This window comes from Rissa tridactyla, chromosome 3 (genome assembly GCF_028500815.1).
Source record: "Rissa tridactyla isolate bRisTri1 chromosome 3, bRisTri1.patW.cur.20221130, whole genome shotgun sequence".
Classification (NCBI taxonomy): Eukaryota; Metazoa; Chordata; class Aves; order Charadriiformes; family Laridae; genus Rissa; species Rissa tridactyla.
Window position 1 is genome coordinate 77,422,320 of NC_071468.1, and position 20,742 is coordinate 77,443,061.

At 37.8% G+C, this 20,742-nt stretch overlaps 1 protein-coding gene across 1 annotated transcript in view; it reads left to right on the plus strand.

Moving 5' to 3' along the window:
- SEC63 (SEC63 homolog, protein translocation regulator) overlaps positions 1 to 20,742 on the plus strand; it is a 62,207-nt gene that overhangs the window by 15,397 nt on the left and 26,068 nt on the right. Inside the window, exons 2-8 of the mRNA XM_054195147.1 lie at positions 4,284 to 4,383; positions 5,230 to 5,344; positions 9,110 to 9,222; positions 12,062 to 12,123; positions 15,751 to 15,809; positions 16,564 to 16,614; positions 19,327 to 19,435. Of these exons, the coding sequence (XP_054051122.1) occupies positions 4,284 to 4,383; positions 5,230 to 5,344; positions 9,110 to 9,222; positions 12,062 to 12,123; positions 15,751 to 15,809; positions 16,564 to 16,614; positions 19,327 to 19,435 (609 nt within the window). The remainder of the gene's footprint in view (positions 1 to 4,283; positions 4,384 to 5,229; positions 5,345 to 9,109; positions 9,223 to 12,061; positions 12,124 to 15,750; positions 15,810 to 16,563; positions 16,615 to 19,326; positions 19,436 to 20,742) is intronic.

Sequence of the window (20,742 nt, forward strand, 5' to 3'; positions counted from 1 at the left end):
CCCCAAACCTTGCTGTGCAAACCCAATTCACAGGGACAGTGTGCCAGTTCTGTGACATGACAAATCCACTTGTGTGAAAGCAAGTCTCTTGAGAGAGGAAGGCAAATCAAAAAAGGACCTGATTTATCCACAGCTTGCTCATTAGGAATACATTGATGCTTTTGTTAAACCCAGTAACGATCTGGTATTCCAGCTTGTTAGGCTTTTCTTTTTGCCTTTTTTTTTTCCCCTGCAACCAATTTCTTCCTAACAAGGTAAGTATTGTATTTGGTGCAATCATGTACCTTGTCTGTAAATAAACAGGAAGCCTGTTTTACCTGGATACAGCAGAAATACAGCTTTCTTACTCAGGGTGGTGGTTTGCCAATGGCTTTCTGCCTGAGCTGTCTGTACTCCTCCTTTCTTCCAGGTAGCTGCCTGTTCTTGAATGACAGAAGTTAATACATGTTAATGATGACATGTGGCAGAGGAAGTGCCTCAGGATAGCTCTGAATAATTTGAATAGTCTGGACTTTAGCCTCAGCTTGGGAAGGATTTGATTCTCTCTTGATGTTCTGGACAGATAACTATAAAAAATCATTCGTCTCTTTAGTGCCCTGTTTCCTTTTGGGGTTGTTAATCGAATGAGACCATTGCCATGCCAAGACTGGAAAGAAATTAATGAGGTGCTTTTGCTTTGATACGGCTTAACCAACTGTATTTAGATTTGATCCAGAGTCAAGGCGATAGCTGCATAGCACCACGTCTTATTTCAGTATTTGTCTGAAGAGGTGTCCCCTGTGTACCACAGCTGTTCCCGGACATCATTGCAAGGGACTCCTTAACTGGCATAGGTGTGTGGTACTTATCCAAAGGGCTTAATTTTTGCTCACACCACTTGCCTTGTTTTTGTGGTTTTTTTTTCTTTTTTTTTTTTTCTTGGTGCTATTGTCAGACTGTTCACAAAATGTGACTCCTGCAGCTGTTATTGGAAGGCTGTTACAAACCCTCAATTCTCTGGTTATTATAAAACACCTTTAGTTTCTAGCCTCGTTTTCCCCTGTGGTCAGTTTTTATTTGACATTATGACAATTCTTTAGTTTACCTCGCACAACTATTTTTCTCTTCTCCATGGTGCCTTCCCCTAAGGGCCGTTTGGAGGCTTTTTGGCATGGTAAGGTGAAGGGTATTGGCTGTTCTCACAGGGAGGTTGCAGAGAGGGGGAAAGGAGAGGCTCATCTGGTACTTAGGGGCTGGACAGGAGGCAGGTTTGAGAACTGGGGCACAGTGTCACAGGGTGGCACAGATTTTTAAAGACGAGGCACAGCAGCTTGATAAGAACATCCTGGCAAAAACACTAAAAGGAGTCATATCCTGTTAGGCTTAGTTTTACAGGATTAAGTAAACAAAATTCTCTGTCACGTTCTGTTTCTCCAAGAGCACCAGTAATCCGTTCTCACATTAGTTTTAGGTGTTTTTGCAAGCTGTGTAGTCAGTTAAGAGTGTTACCAAACCGCACTGACCCTTGGTTGTACTGCAGAAGTGGCTGTGGGGCTGCGATGCAGGTTAGATCAGGTAGCTGGTCTGGGTCTGTGTGGTTGAACTGAACAGTTGGTTTCATCATGCTTCAGCACCACACAACTGAATTTATCGACAATATTTGAAATGAGTTATTTATACTTAACGTAAGCACGTGTGTCTTGTATGAGGCTTGTGATCATAGAATCGTGGAATACCAGGTTGGAAGGGACCTCAAGGATCATCTGGTCCAACTGTTCTTGGCAAAAGCACGGTCTAGACACGGTGGCCCAGCACCCTGCCCAGCTGAGATGCCTGATTTGTTCACGTATCATTGGTGACTTTTTATAAAAGCATCATGCTATGGCTCATGGTTGTCCGGTGACTGTTTAAAACTCCCACAACGTTTTCCTCCCTGTTTCAGTGGCAGAGCTCTTTAGTCCTTGTAACTTAATTGTCTGTCTAGTCTTTAATGCCATCAGCTTTTTTTTGAAATGCCAGTTCTGTGTGCTGGTCATGTCTCTTAGTTTTGCATTTAAAAATGTTTAATTTTAAGTAACAGTTACTTCCGTTACAGTTGTGGTGGTTTCAGATCTGAACCAATAGTGATCTCCCCAAATTTTTGTTTTAAAAGAAAAAAAAAAATTGCAAGGAGAAGATGCCAAATTAATCTGCATTCTACCCGTAGTAAGTCAGTGTTGCGTTTTAACCCTGTTTTCATTGTCTCCTGAATTTTTCCTTCACAGTGATTTCTAAAGCCTTAGACAAGTGAAATTAAGCAGGCAGTTGCTTAACCAAATATTAGTTATATCCTTTTTGTTTAGAAAGTTTGATGTTTAGTACCTGTTCCGAGTATGTGAACAATCTTCGCAGATCAGGAGAACTGCAAAATCCTTGTGTGGTTTATCTGATGCACAAAATTGTGAGACAGGTTTGGAAACTTATTTTGAAGCCCTGCAATAGTTGGATCAGTTGCAAAGGATTGAATTGGTCTCCCTTATCTCCATCTCTCCCTCTTTGGGGTGATAGGACTGCTACTCTAATCTTCTCAAGGAAATCCCATCAAGCTGTTTAATGTCATATCGAATTTGGGGGAAGATATACTTTATAGAATTAAGTCATTCAGAACAAGCTGATAGACTTTTTCCTGTTTCTAGTACTTTGTCTCTGCAAGCTTTAATATTTGTCTGCTTTACTAATTTGTGAGTGGCCAGGTGTCATCGGTATTCCCACTTTCTATTTCTGCCAAATCAGCCAGAGTTTGAAATACCATCCTGTGCTCACATCTGATCCGAGGTTAAATCTGAACTCGTGGTTGATCTGGCACACAATATTGGCATTTATGGTCATGTTTGTCTGGCCTCAGATAGTTTGGTGGCTGCAAATTGGAAGTTCTGGATGTTTCATCTGAATTGCATGCTTCCTTAGAAATTCAAGTAGATCGCTGAGCACTGTATCCCACCTCCAGATATCTTCAAAATAACTAAGCAGAAGTTGTCACTGTCTTCCATAATCACCTTTTAGAAATTTGCCAGAGAAAAATGTTTCTGTGTGTCATAACTGCTATTTTAGTGAAGATGAGGGCATCACCTTGTTCAAAGTGCAAAGGTGAGATTTAAGACTTTTTAGGCTGTAATTGACATGTACTTTGGATCACAGTTGTTAATCTGTGTTTAGATACTTCAGAAGCTTCTTTTAAATGGGGAAATTTAGTCACTTTGTTCACCAGCAATATCTAAATGTATTGAGACAGGGTGATTTTTTTTTTTTTCCTCAATTCTTTCTCCTTCAGTCTGAAAAGGGCCAAGTGATCTTATTCTTTTGCAGGTAAGGTATTTATAGTGACCTCTTCACTTCAGAAGTGTTGCAGGTCAGATTGCATAGCCTATGAATAGACAAGTTACTTAAAACATAAACAGCATTGAAGTCACTTTATAACACATAATTTCAGTGTTTACAGAAATTCTGTACAAGCTATTTGCTTTCCACTGTACTTTTCTTAGGATAAAAGACTTCTTTGACCAAGACTAAGTTGGTCTTGAGTAACTCTGAAATACAACTGAAACTCCTGTGGCAGATAGAGCTTCCATGCCTTGTCATGGTGATGGTGGCAGTATAAATAAAATTTCCTTCCAGGCCCATCCTGTCCTGAAAATAGGAAATCTTGTTGTCTATTTTGTTGTTAATGTGTGTACTCTTGCCAAGGGCCCCTATTACTGAGCTACATAGCTTACAAATAACTATTATCTTACTCTTCCTTCCTTTTCCCTTTCAACAGGAAAAACCTAAATGAAGGCATCTTCTAAAAAGCAGATGTTGCATCATATTTTGACTTGAGGAAGTAGCTGTTGCTACTCTTTAGTTGTATACAAACACCATTTTGCATGTGGGTTAGGGGTTTTTTTGTTTGCTTCTTTTTCCTGCACACAGTAGCTGACATACTGAGATGGGGGACTTGTTGGAGTTGAGTATAAAACGGCAGAAGTAAAATTTACAGGTGCACGTTAGCTAGGCAAAGGCCGGGTTCACAAGTGATGGTTGCTCTGTGACATGTGGAAAATAGAATAGATTCCTTTTAGGCAGTGGAGAATGGTCTGACCATCAATGTTTATGGATGTGCAGTGTCACTTAAATGGATAAAAGGCGTTCTTTCCTCCTCTGTTGTTGGACCTTCTTTTAGTCCTCCAACTGACCTTGTGCTACCTACTCCAAGATGACGTGAGCATGTTTGTCGTTCTGCTTTCTGGCAGATTTGTTAATCACAACCTTTCTCTTTATTTTTATAGAGCAAATTCGATTAAAGAATATAAGAAACGTATATGGAAGATGCTTGTGGTATCGTTTGCGACTGCTAAAACCGCAACAAAACATAATTCCTACAGTAAAGTAAGTATGTTTCGTTTGCATGACTTTCCATTAAAGTGATTCCTACGTTTTTATTTTTATAAAAATATATTTCTTCATAATCAAAGCAGCTGGAATTAATTATATAATAATGGCTTCTGTGTCACAGAAGAGACATTTGCAGTTTGCTATATTTGAATAATTAATAGTTAATCATTATCTAGTAAGGCCTGAAATCAAGATGGATGCTGTCTGTCCTTTTATAAAATATCTGCTAAATGAAACCAGGGAACCTCAGCACTAATAAATAAATAAACAATGCATTTATTTGTTCCAAAAAATAACCCTATCTCACTGAAATTAGTGTTGCTAGCGATGTCTTTTGATTTAAATATTTAATATGTAAACATATGTGTTCAAGTATGTAACATAACAATTTGTATGTTCAGTTCTTTGGTTGTTTCTCCCACCCTCAAAATATTTTGCTGTCTGTTATGCATCTGTTTCAGCTTTTTTTTTTTTTTTAACATTGACTTCGTCTAGTATCAGGTTAAAGTCATTCTCTAAAAATAGGGAATACTATTGTATACCTGCTGAGGACAGACAGTTAAAGAACGGAAAGAGTCTTTGTTGATAGTGGCTTGCCTTTATTTAAATAAAAAAAAAAGGAGAAAAGAAATTAATTAGAAGTCAGAGCAGCTGTCTCATCTGTGTCAAACGTGGTGTTGTAACTGGAATACTCATACCTGCTTTAAAATGACTTTAATGTTTCTCACTGTTTTAATATTGCTTCTTAAAGACTGATGTCAAATGGCTTTGTGTGTTGTTTCTAGAATTATTTTAGAGCTAGTGGATTTGTATATTGAAAAAATTCTTTCTTCCAAACAGGAAAATAGTCCTCCTTGCTGGCTGGGCATTATTTTTGTTTCTTGCATACAAAGTTTCCAAAACCGACCGAGAGTATCAAGAATACAATCCTTATGAGGTTTTACATTTGGATCCTGTAAGTAATAGTATCTTTCACTAGTCTGTACTACTATAACTGTGACTCTTATGTCTAGATGTCAAATTTAAGACTTGTTTTTTTTTTTAAACAAAATAAGTTAACTTTAGTGGTTTTGTTCTTTTTAGGCCTGTGAAAGTTGCTGCTGCATATTGTCAAGTCAGTCGTTAGATATTCTTTGCCTATATCTGTACTAATTTATAACTTTTGTATCTAACTCCTTCAAAATTCTAATGACTTTCTTAATACAGTGAGGTGGGGTTTATTTTAGCTATTATGAATCTTACTTGGATGTTGTTTTCCTCGCTTGGTACAGTAAAACAAAAAAGTCATTCTGCTTTGTATGGCCTGTGAAAATCCTCTCAATAGCCATTTTTAGGGATGCTGCTGAATAAACTGCAAAAGCAAGAATGTGGATTCATTTGATTTACAGTTGTTGTACAGCAATATTTCTCTTGTAAATGAGACATTTTACTGAAGGGTGTTGATGTACGTTTTGATGTAGTAAAGGTTACCTTGAATCTCAGTTGCATCTGTGAATGTAAACAACGAATTCTAAATAGCAATACCAGCCAACTAGTTTACTAAACTAGAAAAAAAAAAGATGTATTGTTTATCTAGAAAACAGATGCAGTGCTTTATTTGTATTGAAGGTCTGATGCAAATGGATATAAAAGGTTATGTATCCCGAGGAGACAAATAGAACTTCTGTACATCTCTTAAGCTCTTACTTAGTCTTGTCAAACTCTTTTCTTCATCTTAACCACAACACCTCGAGCAAATTCTCTGCTTATGGTAATTATTTCCTGATACAAAGCTCCTCTTTTGAATAACAGTAGTCATCTTTTCAGTTCTGAAGTCTGAGGTATGCTTTACTCTCCAGTCTAAGGAAATACACTGTGGATACAGCTCAGCACAAGACTTCGTAAGAACTTCGAATGTACCTGTTTTGCGTAACCTTGATATATATTGTTGGTGTGGGAGAGCTGAATATGTATATGAACATTAACAAATACATCTCTTGCCGTTAGTGATGTGGCTTGTCAACATAAGGATAGGCATCAGCGGTACTGCTTTTCTATGCTAAGAAAGCCATTATAGCAAATACGTGACTCCAGCCTGTTTCTAGCTAGACGGGTAGAACAAGACCTGCCTGTCATGTGCAGAGGCAAGTTATTTAAATTCAACCTCTGCGCAGTCCTCTGTGAATGACTGATATGCTGATTTGCGTTCTCTCACTGACGCACAGGAACAAGATAAATTTTTACTACTGAATGGTATCTGTTGGAACCGTGCAGTTTAAATGTTCATATATCTGGGTTAACTTTGGTTAAACAAATGAGGCTAGAGATTAGGTCATCAGAGGATTTTCTTTTGTCATCTTTGGCAAATTTCTGCAAGTAACAGCCCTGAGGGGAAAAAAGTATGTATGTAGTGAATTGTAACTTAATGTTTATCAATGAAAACTTGTACACGTGCTCAAGATACATGCAGCTTATCCAGGCAAGAAAACTGAGACTGGAATGCTCCAAGAACTGATAAGAGGGATGGAGCATATTGTCATAAGGAGAAGCTGAATTAAAGCCAGAGATGTTACAAGGGAGCTGAAGAGATGGGTGTGAAGATAGATCAGTTGAAGTAGGGCTCAAGATAAGAGTCCAAGATTCCAGAGCGTGTTTGTTTTATTTATTTCTGTGCTATCAGATGGCATCTTGAATTGTTGAATTCCCTTGAAAAACTTCTACTTCGGACTACATTGAAGTTAACAGCTTTCTTCTGTTACCATTCAAGTAGAACCTTTAGAGTCATTGCCAGCTCTGCTGATGTTGAAGTGATGCAGGTGTTGATCCAGATGTTGAAGCATTGTTAGATAATGGAACTGTTGTTACTGTAAAAAAAAAAAAAAAAAAAAAAAAAAAACAAAAACAAAAACCAAAAAAACCCCAAACTTAAAGTAAAGTTGCAGATGCGAGCACTTGAAAGTTTTGATACTGAAAAATTCATTCGCTTCTTTGCATTCACACTGTGGCCAAGATATTTTTTTTTTATCTTATGTTAGCATATCAGCTTATAACAAGAGGCTTTTTTCTCCAGAGGAGAACCACAACATGGATGAAGTTCAGATAATGTGCATGCACCTTAGTTTATATATAATATCAGCACTTTATTTTGAACATAGAATAGCTCTTCGTGGAGCACATCACTTAAATTTGCTAATTCATAAGGCACTTGGATATTATTACTGATTTATTGAATAAGTATCCATACTGCCATTTTACAGGTGGGATCCGAGACATAAAGGTGAAGCTCAACACTGATTATAATTTTGGATTCTTTATGTAAGACAATCGGGGCCTTAATTTTTTTTTTGTAAGTGGTTAATTTAGGGAGCTTTGTGTTTAAGCAGAGTGCTGACTGGCACCAACTGACCTAGGCTACTAAGTATTTCTGTAAGTTAGTCCTAACCTCTGTCGCCCAGCTTTTGAAAATTAGGAGTAAGCAATTAATGATAGATAGAAAGTTTGTCATCAGCTTATTAGGGGTCACATGCACCCTCTGTGTCAGAGAGAAAAAAATTAGTTTTTTTTTTTTTTATGGACAGCATTCATGTGAGCCATGAAAACCCATCTCTTCTTCAGCAACCTGATTTCTCTCCCCAACCCTTCCACTTCCCACTTTGCAGCTCCTGCTACTCATCTGACATTCTTCATCTAGTCTTGAAATGGCTGTTCTTACTTGAAGTCTAATTTATTATGGAGTAAATTCATCCTGTGCATTAAATGAGGCAGGCATGCTGTTGAAAAGTAGTGTTGGAAAATGATAGACACATTGAATAAAGAGATAAAGTAACAGCAAATGAAGCCTCAGGGTAGTTTAAATTCTGGTTTAAATTTTTTGAAACAGTACTATAATCTTTACATAACTTCTTGTGTGTTTGTCATTTATTATGCAGTTAAGGTCAGCATGCTCAGCCTTTCTACCACAATGTTGAAAAGTCCTATGGTAATGTTTCTGTGAAACTTAGCAGATAGCTTACTAGAAAAACTGTCGGTGCTTACTATAAAGTTTTGTGGGTTTTCTTGAGTAGTGAAGTTCACAGTCCAACCTGAAACTTAATGCGCAAGGAGTTGCGTTGGTAGCATTTAACAACATGCTGTAGTAGAATAAAAATTGATCTTTCTCAGGTATAGGTAATGTATTCCCTTTGTTCAAGAAGTCTGAAATAATTTATGGGTAGGGTGATTCTAGTCAAAGGCATTCTTAAGCAGCAGGGCAATCTGCTGTTCCTGGTGACTGACAGATTTATTTCTGCCTACAAGCTGCAAGTGAACCATCATACTTGATCTATGAACTCTTTTCCATTTGAATAGAAGAATATTGCAAGTGAGAGCTCCTCGTATTCATGAATATGTTTAGGAAAACCTGTCAAACAGATAAGGCGGGCTTACATTTTTTTCCTATGGATGGATAAACAAGGTAATCCAAAAAAAAAAAACCAATACCCACCCATCTGAATGTCTTTTTGTTAGACTGTGACTTCTAACTTGCTTTAAAAATACAATGGTTATAAAAATGTTATTAGAAAAATAATCATGTTTCCATGAAATGCATATGTATTTTCATCATCATAGCATATTAGAATATAATTCTTTAGTTCAGTGAATGGTTCAGAGAAATATTGCACAATGTGCTTTGGAGTATAAATACAGAAGAATTTATTTGATTTAAGGTATTTATTCATAACTCAAAACTTCTCTTTTTAAGGGAGCAAGTGTATCAGAAATTAAGAAGCAATACCGTGCACTATCGCTAAAGTACCATCCAGATAAAGGAGGAGATGAAGTTATGTTCATGAGGATTGCTAAGGCCTATGCAGCGTAAGTTTCTTTTTTGCCTACAAAAATGGGAACTTGATATTACGGGGAGGGAATCTGTAAGGTAATAGCAGGGGTGACCTAAGCAGCCAGGAAAAATGTGTTCGAGTATGTAACGAAAGTCAAAACATGTCTCAGCTCAGTGCATGCTTGTTCTGTACAAGTTAGGAAGGATAACTGAATTGTTTAGCAACTGTCAAAATACTGTAAGGTGTTAGGTCTTTGTATTAAAAACCCGTGTCAACTAGGAAAAGTGTTTCCAGTGCAATACATATTGAATCTCAAAAATGACAAAGAACAAAATGGGTGTTGTGGTTTTTAACCAGCCCTATTGCAGCAATTCTGAAGCGTTGTTTATAAAATAAACATACTGTTCATTTCACCTGGTGATAAAGCCAAAGTTAGAGACAGTATTTTAACTCTATTCCCATCTAGTGACAAAGATACTTCATTCTCGTTCTGACTCAGCTAGTTCTCAGCTCCCCCATGTCCCTTTTCATTTGCACTTGCCTTGCAGCCTTGGTTTTTCACTCTGTGACTGTTTCACATTACCTTTGTAGTTCTTAAAAGCTGAATCCTTGAATCTTCTTTTCCTCCAGAGTATTTTTTGGTCTTACCTCTGCTTATAGCTTAGCCTTTTTTTTTTTTTTTTTTCTTTATCTGAGAGATGATGCCTAGTATTAGAATTCGGTATAACGGATATCCCTTTTTATTGAATTTTTCAATAATCAAGATGTGGGTTTGGGTTTTGTAATGCTGTTCATACACGGAATGTTAATACAGCTTTATATTCTAAATTCATCTTTCAGAGTCCAATACTCTCTGACCAGGTTGTTCTAGATATTCCACGTGTGGAGTATGTTTAATATCAAATTTGCTTACCCGGATACAGTTGATGTTACACATGATTTCTGGTTTGGTGGACTGATACGTTTCTATTGTGGTTTTAGTATGTTTTGTAAGTTAAACTTAGCAAAATATAGGAATTTCAATACACAGTTCAATGACAATACCAATGTGATTCCCATTACTGGTCTCTCTAATACACTCACTGCCCCAACACTGGGCGTCCCCAGGCGCTGGGAAGGCAAGTGAGGACTGAAGCCAGCTCGAGGCCATTGTTCTCTTCAAAATTCTTTTGCCAGCTGTCTAGTTTTTATACCATATATTTGGCTGAGCCAGGTATGCACTCCCCCCATGCTGGTCTTGCAGACTCGAGGAAACTTAACTCACCGGACGGGGAAACAGTTTACACCACCAGTTGATCTGCTCAGCTGTTGATAGGTGTTTATCTGAAACAAAAGCCACCCTCCGGTCCCCTGTGTGTTAAGACAGAGTCAGCTTCTTTGCAGCAGCTGTGGTGAGTCATTGTGGTGCAAAGCTCAGACTGACATTGCCCATGCCCATCCTCTCTGAGCCTTCTTCCACTGTAGGTGTTTATTGGGTCAGTCGCACATCATCAGAGAACCTAGCAAGTTGGTGATTTATGCTTTTCACAGAATGGTAAGGGTTGGAAGGGATCTCTGGAGATCATCTAGTCCAACCCCCCTGCCAGAGCAGGGTCACCCAGAGCAGGTTGCACAGGAACGTGTCCAGGCGGGTTTGGAATGTCTCCAGAGTTGGAGACTCCACCACCTCTCTGGGCGGCCTGTTCCAGTGCTCTGCCACCCTCAAAGGAAAGAAGTTCCTCCTCATGTTTAGGTGGAACTTCCTATGCTCAAGTCTGTACCTGTTAAAAGTCAGTTCTCTGTGATTGACCTTACTGACTGTTTGAGAGTCCTTTTTGAGAGTCCCACCACCATACTCACTTGAGCAGTTTTGAAATCATACTTTCTGCTTAAACACATCTGCATCACTACAAAAGTCTCTTCAATAGGGTATTCTGATATTGCTTTCTGAACTCCTGGAACATCTCACGTCTTTGCTTTGCAAGCTTGCGCTCAAATGCTTGGTGATACAGTTTGATACTTCAAACGCTAGTGCAGGGGCTGTGGTAGAGGCATATCTGGAAGTAAATGACAGTGAAGTTCCTCAGCTGTGCTGTCTTGAAAGAATATAAAAGCTACCCGTTCAATGAGTCTGCTTGTTAACAAGTGTGAGACTTAGAAATGACGGGGAGACATCTGATTCACTGGGTTTCTTCTGTGAGACAAAAATCTTCCATATAGTGACTGCGTGATGTTGTGTTTCCTAAAGCAGTATTCTTCCTTCTAGTAAACAGGGATTCTGTTTGAGGTGGTATATTACTGCCAAGAAACTGTCATTACAGAACAGGCATAGAAACTGTAAGTTTTAGGAGGTGGTGTCTTAATTTATTTCTCTAGTCTTAAATATGAAACAAGGAAGTTCCAGGAAAAAAAAAGCAACACAGCGCACACATGCTATCAAAGGCTAAAAATCTAGAATAAGAGAATTAAAAGCCCACACGGACAACTTCTGCTGTATCAGCTCATCTTGCATATTCACCTTCCTTCCAAAAAAAGATCATGTTTTCAACCTTGGTTGTCCTTCAAAATTTGCTGTACTGTTTCCTGGCATTAAAAAGTGCTCTCTGCTGATGGCTACGCTGTCACTGTCATGAAAGGGAGATGTGATTGTTCCAAGGTTTACCTTGTGCGCCTGATTTCTTTTGCTGTCAGAGAGCTAAAAGAATTCGCCCGTATCGTGAGGGAATAGAGCATTATTGTTTCATATCAGTTTTCATACAAACAATAGCAGAAGCTGTTTAGCTAGCCAAACCATCTCTGAAAGATAGTATAAATGCCCCATTTTGAAGTTTCTGTATATTAATGATTTAGAGAACTTTCTTCTGTATTAATTTAATATCTCTTGTTGAAACTAGCTTAACTGATGAAGAATCACGAAAAAATTGGGAAGAATTTGGTAATCCAGATGGACCACAAGGTAATAATTACATAAATCATGTAATTTCTGTACATTGAGCTGTGTAATACCTGATCATTTGAGAAGCACTCAGATCTTAATGTATATAGAATAACTTTTTCCTGTGATTTGAAGCAATGCATCCGATCAATTCTTTGCATGTGAAATTGGCTCTGGGGTGGTGGTGGGAGGGAAAGGCAGGGAAGAGTTTGCTTTCACATTTCTCAAACTTCTCATTCGAGAAAAAAGAGAAGGATATTTTTTAATTAGTCAGCTTCAGTAAGTATACAGAGAGACTTGCCAATATTAAAAGGAGGTATAAGCGAAAACCAGCATAATACCCATCAGCAACTCGTCAATTTTGAACACGTCTTAGTATTTGTGTTCAGATACTATAAATGTATATTGAAAAATTAACGATTAACTGTAACGCAATAAACACACTTTGAAAGGACGTATGTGAGGGTATAGATGTATTTAAATAAATACTGTATGCACATCTGTCTTCCTGTCATGGTTTTGGCCAAATTGGCCAGTGGCTGGTGACAGATGCTCCTCCCCAGCCTCTTGTGCATGGAGAGGAGGAGGAGAGATAAAGAGATTTATGAGTTTAGAAGAAACTAAACTACTTTAATGAAATATTAATAATAAAATAAAAAGGAAAATAATGAAATAGATACAGTGTATAAAAAACCGTATTAAGTTCCCAGCATGATGTCACCGACAGGCACTGGGGAAGTCCCAGGCTGGACTCAGTGACGGGTGGGAACCAGGTTCCAGAGTTGGAGTCAGGAACACACGGATCAGGATCAAAGGCAGATGAACAGACAGGGTCCTCCTCGGATGTCAGCCATTGAAGGAAGAGAGTTGACCCTTTGATCCCTCAGCTTTTATACTGAGCATGGGGCAGATGGGATGGAATACCCCTGTTGGTCAATTTTTGGTCACCTGTCCTGTCTGCTCCTCCCCACAGGTGGGACCCCTCTATGTCCCTCCACTTCCAACCCTCCAACGGGGCAAATAACGAAATTAGCTTACTTTGGTGGTTATAGCAATAAGTATAAGCAAGAGCCTCTGTGCATACCATTCCTTGGCACAAACTGTCTTATCACTCTGAACAAACTGTTTTAGACACAACATGCCGTTAATTTCAGAGAGTTAGAAGAGGCCTAGCTAAGAAATAAAATTACAGAACAGAAAATTGGTTCTGTTTTACCTCAAACCAGGACACTTCCATTTGCTGGAAGCAGTAGTGTTTGACTGTAGCTCTATGCCACTTTCATCCTGAGGAGTCCTGATGATTATCTAGGTAGATCTATGCTGGTAGATCGTTCCTGGGCAGGTAGCTACATGGAAGTAATCGTGATGATGGTGTATTAAAGTTTTGCAGTAGATGATTAAAACTAATTCAGACATAAAATTAATAGATGTAGGGTTTTTTTCCTTCTCCTATTTGCAGTTGTGTGAGTTGCTTGTATAACATATAACATTTTTGTGACCGTGTTAAGTGGACTAGTTGTGAGGAAGAATATTGTGTATTTCAAGCTGCTTCTGATACTCATTACAAGCAAAAAGGAAACCTGCTATCTATTAGGACAGGCCTCTCTAGATCTCTGCTTGCTGATGCCCTGCAGTTTGCGGGACTAAGTTATACCACGTGTCTACGTGGAATGAGCTAAGTCCCGCTTGGAAGTAATAAATGGAATTTGTAACTTAATTGTGAAGTTACAGGATGACACGAAGGAACTTTGTGCCGGAAGTTCTTCTTCTGAATATTATCCATCCAACATGGGAAATTAATTTTAAAAGGGAGGGGCAGGGGGAACCCCAGCCCCTGAACCAGTGTTTCAAAGAAAAAAAATCTTCCCTCTCCCTTCAGAAAAACAACTGCACCAACTAAATCATAGTTTGACAAAGACACTTTCTGATGGACTAAGGTGGTGGTTCAGTTTCTTTAACTATTGTGTTTTGTAGCATAGCAAATTCCTTTCAGCTCCGAGCGTCTCTTGGTTTCCTAGCCAGGCAAGTAGGAGGAACTCTGTCCCACGTGCTGCAAAATACAAATAAGATCTTGCTTCAGAAATGCTGTCACAATATCAGCAAAATGGTACTGTAAATTTTAGTCTGGAATATGCACAAATAGCTTTCCTAGCACCTTTCCCGATGCTAAACTATTTTTTTGCATCCATAAGGTACTAACTTAGTGTTGCCAAGACATAGGATTTCAAGTTAGGCAGTATGTCAGTGTCCTTGAAATGGACAATAATGTAAGGCAGTTTTAGCAGGCTATTTGCCCTTGGCATTTGTTAGTGCTTCAACTCAGTGAGCGTGGACAGGGCAAGGAGACTCTTGGACCAGAAGAGAAAGAGCCTTGTACTGAGCTACTTTAGTTCTGGAACAGCTTGAAGCTACAATCCTAAAGGTCAAAAATATTGTGGGAAACTGAAATTGATTACCCCAGTAAAAGACACATTACATTTTTAGTAGATTCTTCTAAAAATACATAACCATTAACAGATAGGAAAGTGTCTCCACTCTTCTCCAGAGCAGGGCATTTCCTATAACTTAACGTGGTAAGTTCACTGGGTGTTACTCTGAACTCCTAAGCTTGAGGTGTGGTTGAGTTGGTCAGATGTTCGAGTCTCAACAAACAGTAGTTTCCAGCTTAACTATGTAGAAATCACTTAGGCTTGTGCATAACAACTGTGGTTGGTGAACTGATGGCTGTCACAATCTGTTGGAGACAGTATCAGAATACTATAGAAGTACATAGGGGATCCTAGTCTGTCCTGATTTAAGGCAATACTACTCATTGATACCTGCTAGTACTGAGGAAAGCATGTGGGGTTTTTTCTGGGTTTTTTTTTTTTTTAGCAGAATCTTGAAATTTGTAAATTTTCTTTTTTCTTGATTTCCTACAACTTTTAGTGTTGGGATAGGTAGTGCTTGCAAAACTTCAATTTATTACCACTAAAGTGTCTGAAGACAAGCTATTTTATGCTATTCTTTATTCAGATCTGTGTACTGTAGATGTTACTGTTAGAGACATCGTGTCTTCCATTTTCTGCAGCCTAACTCCTTTTGAATTGCGAAGTGTTCCTTTCTTACCAATCACACAGAAATTTGACTGGCAAAGGGTGGTGTGTTGTGTTTTTGTTTTTGGTTTTTTTCACAATTTACAGCTTAGAACACTTCCCTAAAGTTACAAACTAATAAAACTTTTTCCATAGAATTCATTTGCTCAAACAGTTTTCTTGCAGTTCATGTATTCACTGAACTATATATATTTAAACTGCTGAAAACTCTGCAAGGCAAAGCTCATAAATCTTTCCATCTGTGAAATCTTTTTCTCCCTTTTTTTTTTATATTAATGGATCCTGCATATTTATTTCCCTGCAATATGTTAAGTTAAATCATGGCATTTCAGATGTTGCATTTAAGTCTTGTTATTTTATTGCATACTTGAGTGTGTTTCTAATTTGTTTTTTGATTTTGCTAGATTTGTTAGTTTTGCTTATTGAAGTGATAAACATGAGGATTTTTTTGTGGGTTGGTGGGTTTGTTGGTTTTTTTGTTTGTTAGACTTAATGTGACTTTAAAACAATTCCTTAATACTTTATAGTGAATTTCCTTTCTTTCATCCTACAGCCACAAGCTTCGGTATAGCTTTGCCAGCTTGGATTGTGGATCAGAAAAATTCAATTTTGGTGAGTTGGCTTACTTAGCGCAAGATTTTAAGGTGAACTTTCAAGCATTCACTTTAAAATGTTTGTGCTTAATACTGCACATTTTAGTCAAAACACGTGGTTAATACTACTTTGGTCCAAATGCACATCTCTGAAGCAAATTTCAGGAATCGAAGTGTTACAGTAGCTTAAATCTAACCTTTGAGAGTAAAGTATTAATATGTTTGGAAGGATCTCATTGCAGTGATAATGAGGTTGCACTGCGGTCACCCCTGCTACTACAAAATGTGTGCTTGCTGTTGCAAGGAGACACGTATAGAGCCGTTTGTTTGCTGTATTTCTGTAGTTCGTTTGGTTTGCTAGCGATGCTGTAATCATACAGTATTTAAATGTTCTTTCTGTTGTGTTAGTTGCTGTAAGGTATTTGGCTTACCCGCCTGCTTTCTTTTAATGTGGTAATCATCTCTGTCCGCTGCATCACAGTTTAGCTGCCAACTCTTTAATTATTAAAGAAACCCACCCGATACAATGCGTGGATGATTTAAGAGATTACTTACACTAAACTGATACTCCTTAATTAAACCCTACCCAACTGATTATATTACTTGTAAGTTGTTATTCAGAAATAATGACAGGTATTATGCCACAAGCTTACATTAATTTGTAGTAGGCTTGTGGTAATACTACTTGACTGTATTTTACAATAAGATTCAAAAAAGAGTGGTATTAAGTAACTGAAGTATCTAATGCAGTATGTTTCATGATTTTTCTCTAGGTTTTGCTTGTATACGGATTAGCATTTATGGTTATTCTTCCAGTTGTTGTGGTAAGTATTACCTAATTAATATTCTACCCTCTGTAACCAAGCTGTAAACAAAGCTGTCTTAGATATAAGTAGAGTTGCTCATTCTTGCCTTTCACGGAGAGAACAAGCAAGCAAGCTTTTTTTTTTAATTACTTTAAAATGTGGGTGTTTTATTATGGAAAAAGTGTAGCCGCTGTAGAGTTTCCAAAAAAAATGCAGTGCCAAGATAGAGAGAGGGCTTTAGGGAAAATATTAGATATCACAAGAGTTAGACTGAGTTGTACCTTCTGTCATTCATCACATGAAAATGAATATAATATGATGAACTCAAGTATATTCAGTGGTGTTACTGTAGAGCCAAGACTGAGATGTCTGTAGCTGATGGTACTAGAATGATTACTGCATGTGGAACAGGTGGTTGATTTGGTTTCCCCTAGCTGCCTTTGTTTTCATAACTTCAATTTTTATCTATCTTCTGTACATGATGAGATGTCTGTCCTTGAGATTTCTTTGTGTGAGGAATCAATTGCTAGGTGACTAGTATTTCAGGGCTCGGGTTTCCCCTACAGTAATCCCTTCTCCAGTGATTGTGCATTTGGGGTATGGCATGAAGAAAGGCTCATAAAATTGACACCCAGAAACCTTCATGCTCTTGGGAATCATAGAATAGTTTGGGTTGGAAGGGATCTTTACAGGTCATCTAGTCCAACGTCCCCTGCAATAAGCAAGGACATCTTCAACTGATCACGTTGCTCAGAACCCCGTCCAACCTGACCTTGAATGTTTCCAGGGATGGGGCATCTACCACCTCTCTGGGCAACCTGTTCCAGAAGAGAAGGTTTTCATTTGAGAAAGTGTCCTGGGGTCTCAGCAGCTGATTATATCTCTGTGTGCAGAAGCTCAGCCAGGCATTATCCCTCCTCTTTGAGAATCTTTCTACATAATTGAAGATTTAGTGTAGAAAATTACATGTAGCTATTTCATCAAGTTGTTGAATAAGTAGTCTAAAATCCGGGGTACAATGTCTGCATATTTTCCTGACTTTCCTTTTAAGATTCAGTTGTTGTTTGATGATGCTTTTTTGTATACATGTACTTTTAGTGATTTATACCAGCTTTGTCATAGCTCAAGTGAAAGTAAACATCCTTTTTGTTGTTAGAAAGAAATGTTCTGAGCAGAGAAAAAAATAATCTGCCTCTTCTTGCCCCTGTACCAGATGTAGACTTCTGTATTCAGACTTGTCACTGTAAATTTCTTTTATAGTCAGTGAAGAGGAATAGTCATTTTTATGGAGCAAGCTATTTTATCATTTTATTCTAAAGTAGACATAGAAGATGATTCATGCTTTTAATGGGCCTGTTTCTCTTTTATGAATCAATAAAGAAGCTGAAGTTAACTACAGTGTAGTCATCCTATATCTGAGATAGGCATCTAAAATAAAGGCTAGTTCCACCCTTTGAATCCAGATCAACAAAAAGGGAAAATACTGATACGTAGTACTTTAGACCTCACTGACCTAAATAATGTTCTATGCACGAGACAAGCTGCATCTGCAAAAGCAGTTAGGGCAGCCTCTTTCATGTAGACTTGGACTGGCTATAGTTATACTTTTCTTCCAGTACCTACACTTAGACAAAAATTTGATTGCTATGGGACTATAATTAATTTTTCTGCAGGAAAAACTTTAAAAAATGTTGTGTACTGTTTTGTATCAGGATTCATCTATTAATTGAAAAATCAAATCTAGTTTATTAAAACAAACAAACAAAGTTTGTGGGGAGCCAGTCCTAGAGCATTTCCCAAAGAAGTAAATTGCAGAGTTCTTGCTATAGTAGGGGAATTTACACTTGCCTATTAACTTAATAGTAGTAATTGCCTATTAACTTAATAGTAGTAAGCATCACTTTACTGCTTGTTACTCTTCACTTGTGATAAACTTTACAATAGATTGAGACGTGTCTTGGTTGTTTTTTCTCATGTTAGTGAGCATTGCTTACAAGGAGGAGTTTAATCAACAGACTGCAGTTTATAACCCAGCACACCATTTTTCTTAAAATATACTATAGAGTACAATCACTGTACAGTGAGTTCCACCTTGTTTCAAGTTGGTGGTGTAATGCTAATGAGGGAGTTACTGAAGTGTTTCTGAAGGCTTGGAAAACTTTTTCCTGTCAACCTGAAGGCACATGACTTAATTCTGAAAACTTGCAACAAGGGCCACCTCCAGATTCCCTTTCTGAAAAGCATTTTCTGATTAAGTGACTGAAATGATTTTTTTCATATTTTTTTTATAATGAAAGAAAACTCTTATTTTGTTCTTGGTTTGGCCTTGGTCTGCCTAAATTGAATTTGATTTGAATGTGTTGCACAATAAGGAGTTACCATGTATATAGAAAGTGGTAGGCTTAACTGTTTAGTGGATTCACTAAAAATAAACAAAGCAGTGTATGTGTGTGTGTGTTGGGGGAAATTCTCTAGGCTAGAGGTAATCTAAAAACTTTGGCATCAGATTCTTTCAGATGAACATATTGATGTGCTTTTAAAATTTGTGTCAGCAAGTATTTTTTTTTGTTTGTTTGTTTCCCTGTCCTTTCTGAAATTAAGTTGACCTTAACATAGGTAAAATCAGTTGGGCTGAGTTAGCTGGTTGGGAACAGACATGAGGTCATCCAGCATAACTATTTCGATGCTTTATCATAGCTGATGTCAGTTTGTTTTTGTTAAATGTCTCAGGGTTCCTGGTGGTACCGATCAATACGATACAGTGGAGATCAGATTCTCATTCGGACAACTCAAATATATACATATTTTGTCTATAAAACACGGAACATGGACATGAAACGTAAGTAAAAGGCACCGTGAAATGTTGATGTGTTCATCTGGAAATGTCGATCTGCTGATGTTACAATGCTTCTGCTTTATAAACCTTTGTTAGGTTAAAATAATGTTTCTGTTTCTTTTAGAGTGTTTTTAAAAACTTCATTTTGTTGCAGCTGAGGAGTACCCTGTAAGAAGACAAGTACTGGGGGGAGGGATGTCTGTATACCTATACACTTAAAAAGAAAAAAAAAAAAAAAGAAAAAAGGATATTGTATATTGGGAAAAGCATGCCGACCTGCCTGTAGTCCTGAGTTACTATGTACCCACTAGGATTGCAGCCTCTCTCTGTGTGTTTTCTTCTGTTAGTGTAACAAAATAGGCTTTCGGAGTTTTTTAGGGGCTGTCATAACGTTTTCATATTGCCAAGGAATAAAATAGCATTTCTGGTTCTCTGTTCTTACTTGTTATGTTATAGCTAAATTTCAGTTTAAAAATTTTACTCCCTGTCAATTTCTTGTTACTCTGTTACTTGTTTATAGTTTTTTTTATATACTTATTTTTCTTGTTTGCTCACTTTTAAAGGAATAAAAAAACCCTTTTACTGGGGAAATCTGTAGATGCATTATGTTAGTGCAGAATTGTACCTTTCAGTTTGGAGGCTGGCATGGGCCTGAAGAATTAGCATGGTACTAGTTAGTTCTAGATTGGATTTACTAGATTGCATGCTCAGAGCAATTGAAAAGCAGAATTAAAAAAACAACTAACAAAACCCAAAAGACCTCTAAAAAGGGTCCATAAATATATTCTCTTACTCCTTTGAATTGCACTGTTCAGCTTTAGATTTGCTGGAAGATTGGTGGAAGAATCTGCTCTTGATATATCCCTTTCCTACTGAACAGAAATGCTTCTCAGATAATCCAAGAGGTCTAGGAGATGAGAGTATGGAAATACATTTGCTTTCTAGTCACAGCACATATGGATTTATGTGTGTGTGATTAATTCGGACCAGTTTATGCTCTCCACCTTGTCATACTCTTAATGCTTTTTCCCCTCTCCAAAAAGCTAGGTGAGAAAGGAGGAATGAGAGAGTAGATGAGACTTCTAAAGAAGTTTAGGGAAATCGCTTGGAACCTGGTCTCTTCTTTCTCCAAAGTTGTTGTCAACAGTAGATAATTTCGTGTTGAACCTGCAAACCATAACTTTGAGGCTTGCCTTGTCTCCTACAGGTTGGTTAAGAAGTTAACCCTGAGTTTAAGTGGCCTTATTTAAGGATTTAACACTTTCAGGGAGTCCTGGGGTCAGAGGCAGGTCAGGTTTTTCCACTGAGGT